General features: G+C 35.7%; 1 protein-coding gene across 1 annotated transcript; it reads left to right on the top strand.

Moving 5' to 3' along the window:
* The first annotated feature begins 1,258 nt into the window (after positions 1–1,258).
* On the top strand, positions 1,259–2,035 carry LOC114520134 (kinesin light chain-like). The gene has a single exon (XM_028540355.1). It carries the CDS (start codon positions 1,259–1,261, stop codon positions 2,033–2,035), a length of 777 nt encoding a protein of 258 aa, XP_028396156.1.
* The last annotated feature ends 14,279 nt before the right edge of the window (positions 2,036–16,314 follow it).

The raw sequence follows: 16,314 nt of genomic DNA, 5'->3' as shown, positions 1-16,314 counted from the left end.
AGGTCAATTGGAGATTGCAAGAAAGCATTGGAGTTGGGAAAAAGTCTCTAAAATTACTTTAAAACTGTTTGGAGAATACCATGCTGACACAGCGGACAACTACCACAGCATTGGAATAACACAGATGAAAGGGAGATTACAAGTTTGCATTAGAATTGAAGAAAAAGCTCTTGAGATCAAATTGAAGCTCTTATGGAGAAGATCATCCTGAGACAGTTGAAAATTATATTCAGCATTGGAATGACACAGAGTAAGATGGAAGATTATAATCTGCATTATCATCGGGAGAAAAAGCACTTGAAATTGGAAGAAAACATTTTGGGGAAGATGTTTCACTCACAGCTCTCATTCATAATTTTTATGGAATTATGAAAAACATGATGGAAGATTACAAGTCAGCATTAAAATCGGATCAAGAAGCTCTTCAAATGAGATTGAAACAATATGGAGTAGAACATTCTATGACTGCCCTCAGTTATGTCAGGATTGGGGAGACACAGCATGCAATGGGAGATTACAAATCAGCATTAGCGTCCAAGCACAAAGCTCTTCAAATAAGAATAAATCTATATGGAGAGATTCATCCTGACACAGCTGACAGTTATCACAGCATTGGTGAACACACACACGAGTTGAAAGATTACGATTCAGCACATTAAAATCAAAGAAAAAAGCTCTTCAAATCAGATTAGAAATATATGGTGAAGATCATCCTAAAATAGCTGAAAGTTATTATAAGATTGGAATTACATACATGGAGATGAAAGATTACAAATCCGCATTGGAGGCGGAGGAAAAGTTCATGAAATCAAGTCAAAACAGGATGGGAGAAGATCAATCCGACACAGCTGACCATCATTTGAACATTGGAATCCTACATTTTATGATGGGAGATCACAAGTTAGCATTAGAGTCGGGACAGAAATCGCTTAAGATCAGAAAAGAACATAACGAATATCATTCTGATACAGCTAATAATTATGAATTCATTGGAACCATACAAAAAGAGATGAAAGATTACAAGTCAGCATTAGAGTCAGAAGAAGAAGCCCTTAAAAGACATCATACCTGTATGGAGAATACCACGATGCGACAGCCAGGAGTTATCACAACATTGGAGTTATTCAGCATTGGATGGAGAATTACAAGTTAGCATTAAAATCAAAATTAAAAGCTCTTAAAATCCGAGAAAAACTACACGGAGAGATCATCCCGATACACAGACAAGAGTTATGACAGCCTTGGAATCACCTATCACATGCTGGGAGATTACAAGTTAGCATTGAAGGCAGAACAAAAAGCTCTTGAAATCCGAGAAAAAAGAGGTGGTGAAGAAGATTTCTCTGACACATCTATTAATCATGTCAACATTGCGATTATACAACATAGAATGGGAGAATATAAGTCTGCATTAAATTCAGGAAATAAAGCTCTTGTTATTAGATTAAAAAATGAAAAAGATGATCCCATCACAGCTGATATTTATAACTTCATTGGAATCGTACAAAGAGATATGGAAGATTATAAGTCGGCATCAGTGTCCGAAGAAAAAGCTCTCGAAATCAGATTAAAACATGAAGACGATTCCGACACAGCTTTCAGCTATCACATGATTGGGGAGACAAAACGTGAAATGGGAGAGTACAGCCTCGCATTACAGTCGGATAAAAAAGCTCTTGAAATTCGATTAAAACTATATGGAGAATATCACTCTTGCATAGCTGACAGTTATAGCCGCATTGCAATCACACAGCTTGCGATGGGAGATTACAGGTCTGCAATAGATTCGAAGAAAAAAGACCTCGAGATCAGATTGAAGCTACCTGGGAAAGATGATTCTGATGACATAGATGAGATTTATGCGAGGCTTTTGAGCCTGGAAGATGAGATAGAAGATTTCAAATTAGAATTGGTCGCGAAAGTTCTTCAAGAAATACTTGAAGAAGATCACTCTGATACGACTGAAGCGTTTCTGAAACACTGGAATTACACAACACGAGATAGAGGAACTACACCCAGCATTATAGGTTATTGAGCTAAAAATGCAATGAGAGCCCAGTTGGGAATTTGAGCATAATTAAAATTAATACTACATAAAATTACATAAAACGTAAGCTTGTTTAGGACAAAAATCAAACATTGCGCTGAGATCTAATTTGCATTGTTTGATGCAGTCTCATTTCTAGGATTCGTTAAAACATTTCTTAAGCCAAGTTACACTTTATTAAACGTTTAATATTTTTACGATGTACTTTGAAAAATAGGATTTGCTGTTTGAAATCTCCATGTCTGATCACAGAAGATTTGAAAGTGCAAACCGGGCCTTAACGTTACGATCCGAAGTGTTTGAGATGGTAAATCAATGAGGGGAAGGCGTCGTTCGGATACCTTCGTCGACTAGAAGTTGAAAATAATTAAGAGTTGTCGATGCATATACTTTGACAAGGTGGAGCAAGTTAATTCATCGAAGTGATCGAACTCTAATGATTATAGTCTCGAACTCTAATGATGGATCGAACTCTAACGATCATGAATTTGATCGAACTCTAATGATTATGGTCTCGAACTGTAATGATGGATCGAACTCTATATATATATATATAACGATCATGAATTTTAGCATCGTATCAAGTGCATATGATTTTATAGGACTCGGTGGGTGATATAATTTAATGTAACTGGGAGCTTCTTTCAGTAAAACTTCATTTCTTATTTGCCCATGAGCAAAAAGTAATTAATTTTTTAGAGAGATAGGTGCCGGATACTTTAGATTAAAACTTTTACCAGATAGATAATAGAAAGATTTCTTTAATACGTCAAGTGACGCGAAAATTTCCTATAATGCATGGTAATCGACACTTTATAGTAATATACTGTATAAATAATCATTGTTTCTGTAATTTTAAAATGCAATAGTGGATTACTAGTGTAGTTAGTATATTTGTACCTAGTTATAGTTGGTATATAATCGGAAGCTGGAGTAGCTTATTTAGTAGCACCGTACCTAATGTAATGTAGTAGCACCTAATGATTGATATACACCTAATGAATATATACATTTATATATGCCGTGCTATATACCAGTATATTTATTTCCATACTCTGTATATAATTTGTATTGGGCCTACAACGTGGCACAAGGATGATATGATTATTAGATTAGAGACGATAAACACTGCTCAGCGCTTCAAATGGGTGTAACATTAGCGGCATGATCATATATATTTTATGCACATTAATCATCTTAATCTATACGTGTAGTTCTACAAATATTTTTAAATATGAAACACTTAATGCAATATAATTAATTAATAAATCTACGTTTAAATCCAGTATCCTTGTGGAAACGTCATTTAATGTACATAATTCATCTGATGTATTTATATATGATAATACCACCCACCAAAAAAGGGGATAGTATAATTGTGAATGCAAGACTATAACCAACAATGCACCTCCCCTGACGGAAGCTGCAAGGTCGCATGTTGCACTTATGTTTGTCTGAAATGATAACTAGCCTATATCTCTTAATTTTTTATAAAGGTAAGCGTTAGTCTGCATTAAATGCCAGGTTTATTGCTTGAGAGATTATACAGTTTTCTAGTAGGAGTTCCTTATTAGGATTTTTCATTAGAACTGCGATACATGTGGATTCTGTGAAACCCCAGAATTGGACGGACTAGACTACCCAGTCGAAATATGGGTATACAGTACTTTCCAGAAAAAAACTAACAGAAACCGCGGTTAACCTAGGTCAAACCTCGGTCTGATCACGGTTGAACCGAGGTCAGACCGACGTCCAACCTAGGTAAGACAGACATTCCTTAAGATATGACAGAATTGTCTGACAGACATTTCTTAAGATATTCTCGGTTTGATTATTGTGTTGTCGTTCTCAGCAGTTCATAACATTGTGTTCGATAGCGAATGGCAACTGCGATCGTTTTTTTCGTAGATTTTGTTGAAAGCAAATGCAAACATTTTATGCTAAACTAAAGCATATTAGAAAACGAAATGAAAATTATATACACCGGAAAGTCTCTTGAGCAATGTTATTCCCATATAAAAAATGTTCTGTTGCATGCATTTGTCATTATATTTTGAATAGATATCACTATTCAATCGAAAATTTGCATGCCAATTAAACGAACACACTAGCTTATAGTTTCCACAGGATTTTAAAAGCCACACAACAATAGCATTATGCTATTTATATTTTTAATTTTACCGAAAAGGCGTATCGTATATTATGATTTTTCACTTTTGTAAAATCTAATACAAGAACGCCAATAACAATAAATATATTTCTAATTAGGATGATGAGGATAATGTATCCCATCATGTGGATACTAACAGTTGTTCCTTTTAGGTTCAAGATCATTACTCTTAGTTTAGCTGTTCAATGAGTCCATAGTTTTACCGTTCCCTGGTTCCACTATTCCCAGGCTCGCCCATTCTCTGGTTCCCTTGTTACCGCATTCCCCCCTCTCTCCGGTTCTTCCACTCCCCCATTCCCTATTTTAAAGAAGCCCCACACTAGCCATACACAACATAGGTACAATTTGTTATAATCAATGGCAGTTCATGTTAAAATTTGTTTTCAATATACATGCGTTGTTATAAAAAATTGCTTGAAACGTCGAATTCAGTTTATGTATAAGATTTGCTGACTGAAAACACTAAGTGGTTCTCGTAATTATTACTATCCAAACGTCTGAATTGTAAGTCTTTCCGGTTCTTTATATTGTCCGGTTGGCGGTGTCTGTGTACTTTTGCCCGCGTATAGACACAAAAGAGACGGAATGTCACAGAACGCTTTCGTTCATCTGTATTTAACCCGTCATGTCCAGATATTTAATGACACTCGACATTATGTGGACCGGCTGTCATATGGACATGTATTAAAGCAAGTGCAGCCTTGTAGAGATATGCACTTGCAAAAGTTTCGGTAATTTACTTGTTTGTCCCGGATTGTCGATTGTATCCTCTTGTTTAGACAGTTGTGCTGCTAGATAATATTAAAAGTACCTTAGACCACAAGCCATGCAGGTAAACATTCTAACCATCCCCGGATATACACTCACATAAAAACGGCAGCATTGTGCAACTCGCCTCTTTTACGGATGGCATAAAATTTATGGACGACAAAAATATTTAAGGCATTTTAATAGCGCTTTTAGTTACCTCAATGGAATGTACTCTTGTACGTTTTTATCATTTCACAAAAATATTTTTACTGAAATTGTTTACTTTTAGTATAGAGCGACTCAAAACCGCTTTTATGTCGTGAACGTTTCAGGTGCTTGAATGCTGCTTGAAAACTATCAAACGAATTCAAAATGTTTCTTTCACTTTCAATACAAGCATATCATTAACGATAATTTCTTCCAAGAACGAGACAATAAAAGTCAGCAATGCATAAAAAAGGCATTCAATGATTCTAAAGGCTTTCATAAAACAGCTTAAAAAAAGCGTGTATACAACGTTAGCAGCTCACGTTTGTTGAAATTCCTTACAATTCACATTCGTTTAAAGTCCTCTATGAAAGTGAGATAACTTCCTTTTGCTTAACTAGTTGTTAGAAGTGTGTATCTTAGATATATAAGAACCTACACTAATTTTTTCTAAACACGATAAGGCCGAAGCAGAGGTGGTATACAATATAAATGTGTATACAATATATATTAATACAATAGTATATATTATTAAAACAGTATATATTATTACAACAGTATATAGATCTTGATCATTTTAACCTTTCTTAATTCTAGTGTTCTAGTTGCATGTTTTTATATAGTCTTAGAATAGATTGTCTATTGTATTATTCTACATTCTATATATCTTATTGTATATACTTGCATGATTCTAATATCCTATTCTGAGGGCCACAAGTTTGTCAGCCCCTGGCTGTAATGTGTTTTTACCCTCGTGAAATAAAGTCATTCATTCATTCATTCATTCAATATTCCTGAAACAAACTATATTTCTGTTAGATCTATGGTGTCATCAATATAAGTACAGTAATAGTGTGCCAAGATATCTGACGACATAAATTAAAGTTATATTAGAAACGTTGTTTAAATTATATTAAGGAAAGCACGTAGAATATACAAGACTTGATATTTTTGTGATTATCGTTATCTACAACTTGTTGAAGATGTAAAATAATGAAAGTTTTATTTAGGATGTTTCTATTATGATATTGATTCAAATTAAAAGAACTTTGCTGGAATTGTAAGCACTATTACATTAGACATCATTGGCCAGTTGTTCAAAGCTGCACGGGTTAGCGCTAACCCTGCATGGGTTTAACTTTAATACAATTTTAATCCTTAGGTTTAAGTGCTTCTGAATCGCTTTTCGTTGAAAAATCTTTCAAAAAAGATTTGCTTTAACTCAGCCCCATATAGTTGAAGTCCGTTCGGCGTACATGCTCTGCTGATAACAATCTATGTATATAAACAACATTCCAGGCGTCGCGACATAACAGTTGGAATACTAACAACAGGTTTGTCTTAGCTTCTTTTGTGATTTTCATTTTAATTAAAATTCTAGCGAAGAAGTGCCATTTTAATTTGGACTGTTGCACAGTCTGTATGAGCACAGGACTTCGCATCATTTTGAACACTATTACACTTTCTCTTGCGCAAAACACATGCCACCTTTCGTTATGTCTTCTTTAAAACTTTTTGTTAAGTACGTGGAAAATTTTTAGAATTTTAGGAATAGTTTTGCAACTACCAAACTATTACACTCCATGGTGTTTCTTACACTTACATTTTAAAGACTAATTTACATCTCTTAAAAGTAGAATTGCATTACAAGTTGCAAGAAAAATTGCACCGTGTAACATGGCCTTAACTTGATAACGCGAAGTTTCAATTGTGTTGTCATCCCCAGTCCTTACCGCTGTAACGTCGCAGATCTCAAACTTCAAACTGGACTTAAAACTTTGCACGGAGGGGCGTACCTGATTTCAAATTTAAGGCTAGGATATTTAGCCATTGAATTCATTTATCCATAAAATAATTAAGTTATATACACAATGAAAATTAGGCGTAAATGAGTCACGAGTATTCGAGCGTTTTCAACAACACCGACTTTGTTTAGACAGTTGTGCTGCTAGATAATATTAAAAGTACCTTAGGCCACAAGTCATGCAGGTAAACATTCTAACCATCCGAGGATATACACTCACATAAAAACGGCAGTGTCTTTTACGGATGGCATAAAATTTATGGACGACAAAAATATTTAAGGCATTTTAATAGCGCTGTTGGTTACCTCAAAGGAATGCACGCTTGTACGTTTTTATCATTTCACAAAAATATATTTACTGAAATTGTTTACTTTTAGTATAGAGCGACTCAAAACCGCTTTTATGTCGTGAACTTTTCAGGTGTTTGAATGCTGCTTGAAAGCTATCAAACGAATTCAAAATATTTCTTTCACTTTCGATTCAAGCATATCATTAACGATAATTTCTTCCAAGAACGAGACAATAAAAGTCAGCAATGCATAAAAAAGGCATTCAATGATTCTGAAGGCTTTCATAACACAGCTTAAGAAAAGCGTGTATACAAAGTTAGCAGCTCACGTTTGTTTAAAGTCCTTACAATTCACATTCGTTTAAAGTCCTCTAAGAAGGTGAGACAACTTCCTTTTTGCTTAACTATAGTTGCTAGCAGTGTCTAAGAACCTACACTCATTTTCCTCGCAGGAATTATTTCTATAAGCACGATAAGGCTGAAGTAGAAGTGGTTATGTATACAATATAAATTAATAATAAAATATTCCTGAAACAAACTATATTTCTGTAAGATCTATGGTGTCATCAATATAAGTACAGTAATAGTGTGGCCAGTTATCTGACGACATAAATTAAGATTATATTAGAAGCGTTGTTTAAATTATTTAGGATAATGTTTCTCTTATGAAATTGATTCAAATTAAAAGAACTTTGCTGGAATTATAAGCACTATTACATTAGACATCATTGACCAGTTGTTCAAAGCTGCACGGGTTAGCGCTAACCCTGCATGGGTTAAATTTTAATCCAATTTTAATTCTTACGTTTAAGTACTTCTGAATCGCTGTTCGTGGAAAAACCTTTAAGCAATATGGCTTTTGTCGGTCCAGAAAATACTTGCGGAAACAGATATCTAACTTTGTAAACAAGCAATAAAAAAAAATTGGTGTAAAGATTTGCTTTAACTCAACCCCATATAGTTGAAGTCCGTTCGGCGTATATATGCTCTGCTGATAACAATCTTTAAACAGCATTCCAGGCGTCGCAACATAATAGTTGGAAACTAACGGCAGGTTTGTCTTCTTTTGTGATTTTAATTTTAATCATAATTCCGGCGAAGAAGTGCCATTTTAATTTGGACTGTTGCACAGTCTGTATGAGCAGAAAATGCGCTCAGAAAGGACTTCGCATCATCTTGAACACTATTACACTTTCTCTTGCCCAAAACACATGCCACCTTTCGTTACGTCTTGTTTGAAACTTTTTGTAAAATACTTGCTTTCGACTTAGGAAAATGGCTGGATAATTAGCTTTTCAAATGAAATAAGTGACGTGGTTGAGAACGTTTCACAAAGGATTCAGCTTTCACATATGAAGTGAATCACAAAAATCATGATCACTCGTAGATGATAAAGCCGAACACAGTACTATTACTCGATAAGCTGCACATGCTTTTTTGATCGATTTACACAATTATTTGATACTGAATTCTGACAAACCAAACATTTAGCAAAATATCCTATGGCGCGCTGTTGGGTGTTTCAAAGGAATGTACTCCAATGATTTTACCTTTCATTTTCATTATTAGTTTATATATACAAATTTATACAAATTTGAGCTGCTTGCCATTTTACCGTCAAATTTTTTATCTCTAATTGATTTTATGAGTTCTAAACGTTCCTAAAAGTACATTGCCACCCCTTTTAGATACAGATAATTCTTTGTGGAGGCTCAAAAACGCATGTTATAGAAAGCTTGATGACAAAGAGATTGAAGCCCCAACGACGTAGCTACCACTTAATTCGCGGTTCATCGGGTGATTCAGTTTAGAAAGAACTCGATATGCATGCAATGTTTACGATTCTGTATTCAAATATTAACAGATATTAAAGGCAAACTTACATTTCTCAACGGTGAAAATGACTTGTTCACGACAATTACGAGTAAATGGAAAATAGACTAAATGGAAGCCAAATTCGGAGATAAAGAATTGGTTGATTTTTCATACATGAATTTCATATAGCTATATGCTATATATGCAAGGTTTCACATCACCCGTGTTCCAGAAGGTGCTGAGAGTACGAACAAACAAATTGTTTTTGAACAAACAAATATAGCTGTGCTAATATTATTAATAATTTACTGCTTATATATATAGCGCAAATTGGCATGCGATGTTATCATCAAATGCGCTTACATAATAAGCAACTAGAAATACATTGCATGCAAAGTCCCCTCGCCTGAAGCAATAAGCATATATTTCCATCACTGAAATTCTATAATACTCGTTTCTGCTGAATGATCGAAGTCGTAAAGTAAAATGCTATATCTGGGTACAATTATAAAATCGACTCTTGAGCTATCAAAGTCGTCGGCTATAATCATAATTGTGCTACGAATAGTTTTAAATACTACAATTTTTAGCGAAATTTCAATTACTTTTTAAACAGATTCACCTTTAAAAATAAATACCTTCCAAATCAAAATCATTTCAATGAAATTGACGAATAAATTCAAAGACGTGTCATACATTTGTTGATAAATCCACTTATTAAACTTACAAAATACTTGCATGCTTTAAAATACAAAATCTACCCATTTACCTGTTCAAACATACTTTAAAAATGCTTCAAAATCGTAGTTTTTTTATCATCCCTTTGAATGAAAGTTTTTCTTCACATCTTTCACATTATATTTTATTCAATTCTACGAGTCAATTTTTCATATATTTTTAAGACCATCCAAATGAAAAATATTATTTAAAAAAAAGTTTTATAATTCAAAATTCTGTTATGCTGACGTGATCTCAAATTTTAATTTAGCCAATCGCACGTTTATAAATGTTTGCTAGTTACCAGTTTAACTCGTCTTAAACTCACGCATGCGCATAACTTACAAAAACGCCCAACGTCCATGACATAATGGCGGACAACTTTCATTTCGCATTTGCATTCCCGGGCGTAATTAAAATCCCTGGGCGGAATTAGTACCCTCGCACGGTGCTTCGCACCGGATCGGGGGAAAATTTGAGATTATAGTTTTTTTTACGAAAATTTAAAATAGATAAAAATCCATTCTGCTACCCGATTAATAAAATTCATACGTTAAAAGCTTCTCCAAAATAGTGTGTTTTGAAAAGTGACTTAAAAAGGTTCTTAAACCAGGTAGGTTCTTATTAAAACAGGGAGGATTGTTCCACACTGTTGCTGAGTCATTACAAAATGCTATGTCTCTTAAAAGTCTTTTTCGACCTCGCAGTAATATTAACCTGTAATAACTTTCCTAAGTTAGATATCAGATATAAATATTCAGGGCAGTTTTATTTATCCATCTAAATGTGATCATAAAGATTTGAAATTTTACTCTGAATTTAACTGAAAGTCAGTGTAATCTAATTAACGACGTTGTTACTCATTCTTTGGAAAGAAGAACACTAGGCGGGCTGCAGCATTTTGCACTCTTTGAAGCTTCATCAAATGCGCGGACCAAACGCCAAACAGTAAGCTGTTGCAATAATGTATCTTTGACATTAATTACAACGGCCGGCTGGAGAATCGTTTTTGTGGGTAGCCCGTTCGCGGGCTAACCACAATGCTACACGCAAAAAACGATGAGCGATGATGCATGTCTGTCCGCCGAGTTTGTTTATCTACGAAAGAGACTGGGCAGAGCCAAAATTTTGTCAGCCTTATGGCCCTGATCGGTGTAAACTGGCCTAAACTTTCAGATAAATTAATCGCAGAAATGGTATTTCATTGGTATTTCATTGATTATTCTTATTTCTACTTTGTCAAAACTGTATCCAACTAGCACACTAGCCCATTTTTGCCTTTGCGTATGGCATTAGAACGTAAAACTAAGCATCGTGCAGTTGATTTCCCCGCCATTATTGCGGCCTGTCATTTGACATTGAACAAAACTGGAAAATCTTTGCCAATGCTTTGGAGGCTACCCACATGTATGCATTGCATACCTATTTTTCTATCTTCAAAGCGCAAGAATCTCTTTATGCGCCTGATATTGTGTAAGTGATAATTAGCGGATGGACATGTTTTATTAATTGCCGTTTTCATACTTAAGATATATCAAACCACGTTACCTGCCCAAACGCTGAGATCAAATCTTGAAGTACAAGTAGGGTGACCTTCTGATTATTCACATGCATATTTACCAGAATGTAGTTATGGACGTGCAGGAAAGCTGTTTAGGTGCTATATAAATTGACTGGAGCACCGGATATAAGCTCGACCGCAACAAATGATCTTGAGTCTGGTTGCAGACCACTTTTTCTGTCAATTTATAGACACAAATTGTAAGTTAGACTAATTCCACTCAGATGGTAAATAACCAAGAGACAGTGAAGAATTGATCATTGAGGTAATAACTGGGAGTATTTCCTCGATCAATACAGTTTGTTAGCAACGAAGTGGACATGCATATAGGATCAAGCATACATGACTTCTTTTTTAAGCTCTAATAAGTTGATACGTCGTCTTGCGTGATATCCTTAAAGTTAGATAGTTTTCCATATTCAGTATTAAACTCAGGATCATGAATCAGCATAACACGCTCATCATGGGTAACATGAGCAATGACAAGTTCATTACGAATTATAGCAACCTTACGATAGAAATAGTTACCAATATCATTTGCAATAGCGCAGTGTTATTATAGTCAGGAAAGCATAAATTGATTGTTTAAATATAACTAATAGAATTGCAAAATAGGAAAACTTGTGGGAGTTTTGGGAGAACTCGCAATAACGTGATTATTTCTCGTTCTCCAAACTCCCACGCGTGTTTCTATAACTGTATAAAAACACAGAAAATGTTTTCTACTTCTTAATTAAGAATGCGCGTGTGGATGCATAATAATGTCACGTGATCGATATATGCATATACTTGCTCGGGACAAGTTCTAATATTTTGTAGGATCTCTTTTACGTTTCAAAACAGCTTTGACTTTTTTCTGGCATAGAGTGAACCAATTTTGTTAGAACAACCGCTTTAATTCTATTCCAACATTGACTAAGGACGTTCCACTGGTTTTCCTTCTATTTTCTTTCCATCCTTCTTTGCAGCGTAGCTCTTGGTCTCCCACATTTTCATTTGATTGAATACGAACCTGATTCACGAAACGTTCCAATTTTTCCCCGGACACCTATAACTTCATCTCAATTTTCGCTGAGGTATCCCTTCATTGTTGATTTCGATTATCTGGCCTCACTACCATTCGCGAACCTCTTTTGCCATCTTTGGTCCACAAACAGAATAACCCGCATTTCTTGTACAACTTAAACACCATGTGAATTAACTAGTAAACATAAGCGAGGCTGATCTATCATATAATGCGCAAGTGCATATCAACAAATCCACGTTCCAACTCACAAGATATCATTTATTGTAAATTAAATAAAAAAAATTATCGGCTGGACTCAGATTTTTGACCTCCACTGTATATATTGTAGAAATGCCGAAAATTAAATCTTGTAGGTGGGTTTGCTGTAACATAATAGTCTTTATTCCTGAAAATAAAACGAGCAATATGTTGCTAGGTAGTATAATAGTGTTGCTCAGTATACGTATAAAATCATTACGAAAGCAGAAAAAGCAGAAAATATTTCAATGATTGTATAAAGTAGTTCCGAGTTCCTACGATGACATGAGGTAGCGCCAAATGCCTCACACAAATTTTTCACGTTCTTAACTTCTCCATTGTTTTTTAGTTTGTTGTCTCGAATATCCTGAATGGCTGAATCATCTTCGGCAGTTAGACACGTTATACGAGGGGGCGGATCCCTTTTCGGTTTAAAATTTTTTTTCCATATCGAGACAGACAATGTGGAAGTGGTGAAAACAGCGTGCAAAACAGCCATTAAAATAGGTCTGGGTCTTGGCGCTCTGTATGCTGGTTATAAATTACTGAAACCATTAGTGGACGTTGCAGTGCAAAATGCTCTTGGTGGCAACCACGATGGTCAAGATCCTCCTGACGTTCAGCCTGGATCTTTGCGTGTTGAGTTACATTGTCTCACAGACATCAGGTTTCTGGAAGTCTTAGAGGATTATGAATCAGGAAGAATAAAGGAACGCTTGCAGGAAGAGTTTTCCAAGGTTGGAATCAAAGTAGAAGGACTGAAGGTGAAGATTGAAAACATGGAGGAGGTGAATGAAACAAAGGAAGTAATTATGAAGAGGTAAATGTCTGATTATTACGAAATTATTATGCAATCTATTCCCGAGAATAATTTATAGCCCAATGGACGATTTGCGCTTTAGACTAATTTTTGATGGAAGTAACAAGAAAATAAAACATCACATGCAGTTAGAAAGATCTTACTTAAATTAGTGCAAATGCAAAGTTTCGTTGCGAAATTTTTGTAAAATACGGAAAAGATAGGATTCCGCTGTTCTGTTACAATACCCAGGTGTAATCCCTAATCTCCGGGCGGAATTAGCACCCTCGCACAGCGCTCCTCACCGGCTTTGGGATTAGTAGAAAATTGGTTTTCACGGTGCCGGGCGGAGATCGAGTGTCGTGTGCGGGTAAGAATTCGGCCATGGGCGATATTTTACACCCGGGTATTTTGACAGAACATAGCCGAATCCAAAGCCATCCAAATTATATGTCATGAACAGTCGACGTTGGATGGTTTTGTTAGTCATACAGCAGCGCCCTAATTGGCTATAAAGCGGAAAGTTTTGTACTTTATTGACAGGGGCAAAAGTCTAAAATCTCTTTTACACCTAATGCCGACCATTTGAGGAAGGATGAACATTACAAATTGGACCACGCGTTATCCAGCCCATGAAGGTCAACGAAATTGCATTGTACCTGCTATTCTTGAAATATATTTTTAAAGCACGCGCGGATTAATACAACACATTGAGTATTCCATCTGTAACTTTTTTATGAAGACCGCTTTTTACTCGTTCTACTTTACTATACATTTTACTGAAAAAATTGAGAACGTAAGGATCACATGCTTGGTACTGAGACTAAATGCCTAAAAAATATTTTTCAAAAATTTCCGCTATAATGGAAATTGTCATATAACCGCGACACTGTCATTATTATTCATCATTATTCAATAAGTATTTGTTGGCCCAGTATGCAACAGATACAGCTATACTTTAAAAATATTAGAGTATCGATCCTTGATGATGAGATGATGCAGAAAGTAAAAACTGCTTCTTCTCCATTTAGAAGACACTATATGACAGAAGAATACAAGTCAGCATTTGATTTGCAACAAAAAGGTCTTCATAAAAAGATAAAAATACATGGAGAACATCATCCTGAAACAGCTGACGGTTATTACAGCATTGGAGTCGCACTAAATGAGATGAAAGATTACAAGACAGCATTAAAGTCGCATCAAAAAGCCATCGAGATTCGATTAAAATTGCTAGGGAGAGACCATTTTCAGACGGCTCAAAGTCATTTCAGTATTGGAATCACACAACATGAAATGAAGGATTACCAGCTTGCCCTAGAGTCATTTCAAAACGCTCTCGAGATTTTTCTAAATTTATTTGGAGAAGACCATTTGGGATCAGCAGAAAGTTATTACAATATCGGAATCACCCAGCAAAAGATGGGAGACGACAAGTCAGCATTAGAGTCGCATCAAAAGGCCTTGGAAATAAGATTGAAACTCCGTGGAGAAGATCATCCCGCGACAGCTGAAAGTTATTTTACGACTGCAATCACACAACACGCGATGAAAAAATACAACTCAGCATTAGAGTTACGTCAAAAAGCTCTTGAAATAAGGTTAAAACTGCATGGGAAAGATAACTTTCAGACAGCCCAAAGTCATTTCAGCATTGGGATCACACTACATGAGATGAAAGATTACCAGCTTGCATTAGAGTCATATCGAACTGCTCTTGAAATCTTTCTCAAGTTATATGGAAAAGATCATCATACGACGGCTGAAAGTTATTACAGAATTGGCATCACGCAACATGAGATGAAAGATTACCAGTCAGCATTAGAGTCGCATCAAAAAGCTCTTGGAATAAATTTAAGATTATATGGAGAAGATCATCCTGCGACGGCTGAAGGTTACTACAGAATTAGCATCACCCAGCATGAGATGAAAGATTACCAGTCGGCACAGGAATCGCTCGAAAAGGCTAATAAGATAAGATCGAGATTATATGGAGATGATGATCTTAGAACCACTGACGGTAATCTAAGAGATCCGAAATCTTTGGGTTTGGTACTGGAAGCTTTGTCATTGATTGAAAAAACATATCCTGACGTTCCTGAAAGTTCGCCATACCCGAGTACATGAGTGAATAAAAACCATACATGGAGGCATACTCGGAGAATTTTAAAAGACAGGCCTCATACATTAGCCTCATATATTTACCTCTATACGATTAATCTTTACAGGGACGAAGGAACTGTTCGAAGTGCATGCCCCGCTAATGTTTGCTAAGTAATAAGTGATATTGTATCATGTAGATAACAGTTTGCAGAACAGTCAAGAACTGTATTAGGTCCTAACAAGCGTAACGTATATCCAAGATGCTGCTAACCGGGACTCGTAGCAAAAGCGAAAACATTGATACACAATCATATGAACAACATGTGACATAAACGATAACATTTCGGTGTACAGAAAGAAGCAGGGGCGTAGCTATCCGGGGTTGGGAGAGAGAGAGATTGCATCCCAATCGTTCGAGAAACCGATTTTCCAAAACGTTGACATCTGGTTAGGAAATTTGTTGGGGGTATATAATAGTAAAAGAAGTCCACTTAACAATAAAGAAACAGACCTCCAGGGGAACGCCATTTTTCATAATATTAGATGCCCTGAAATTCTAAATTTTGCCGGTGCGGATGTCACCCGACACCCCTTAAACGCGCTCCTGCCCCAAAGTAATGGGCCTGGCTACGCCCTTGTACAGAAGTACATTTACTAAAATGCACAAGTAACAGTGCGCGATAGTCCACAATATGTATGTTGCTACGTAATTTATATCATTATATTAGCTATTATCGTTGAATAAGTAGTGGAGTATTAATGTAATTTGTGTAAATTCAGACTTGTT

This window comes from Dendronephthya gigantea, unplaced genomic scaffold (assembly GCF_004324835.1).
Source record: "Dendronephthya gigantea isolate DGI-Jeju-01 unplaced genomic scaffold, DenGig_1.0 000015F, whole genome shotgun sequence".
Lineage (NCBI taxonomy): Eukaryota > Metazoa > Cnidaria > Anthozoa > Malacalcyonacea > Nephtheidae > Dendronephthya > Dendronephthya gigantea.
Note: the sequence above shows the minus strand (reverse complement) of the source record. Positions and strands in the feature narration are given on the sequence as shown.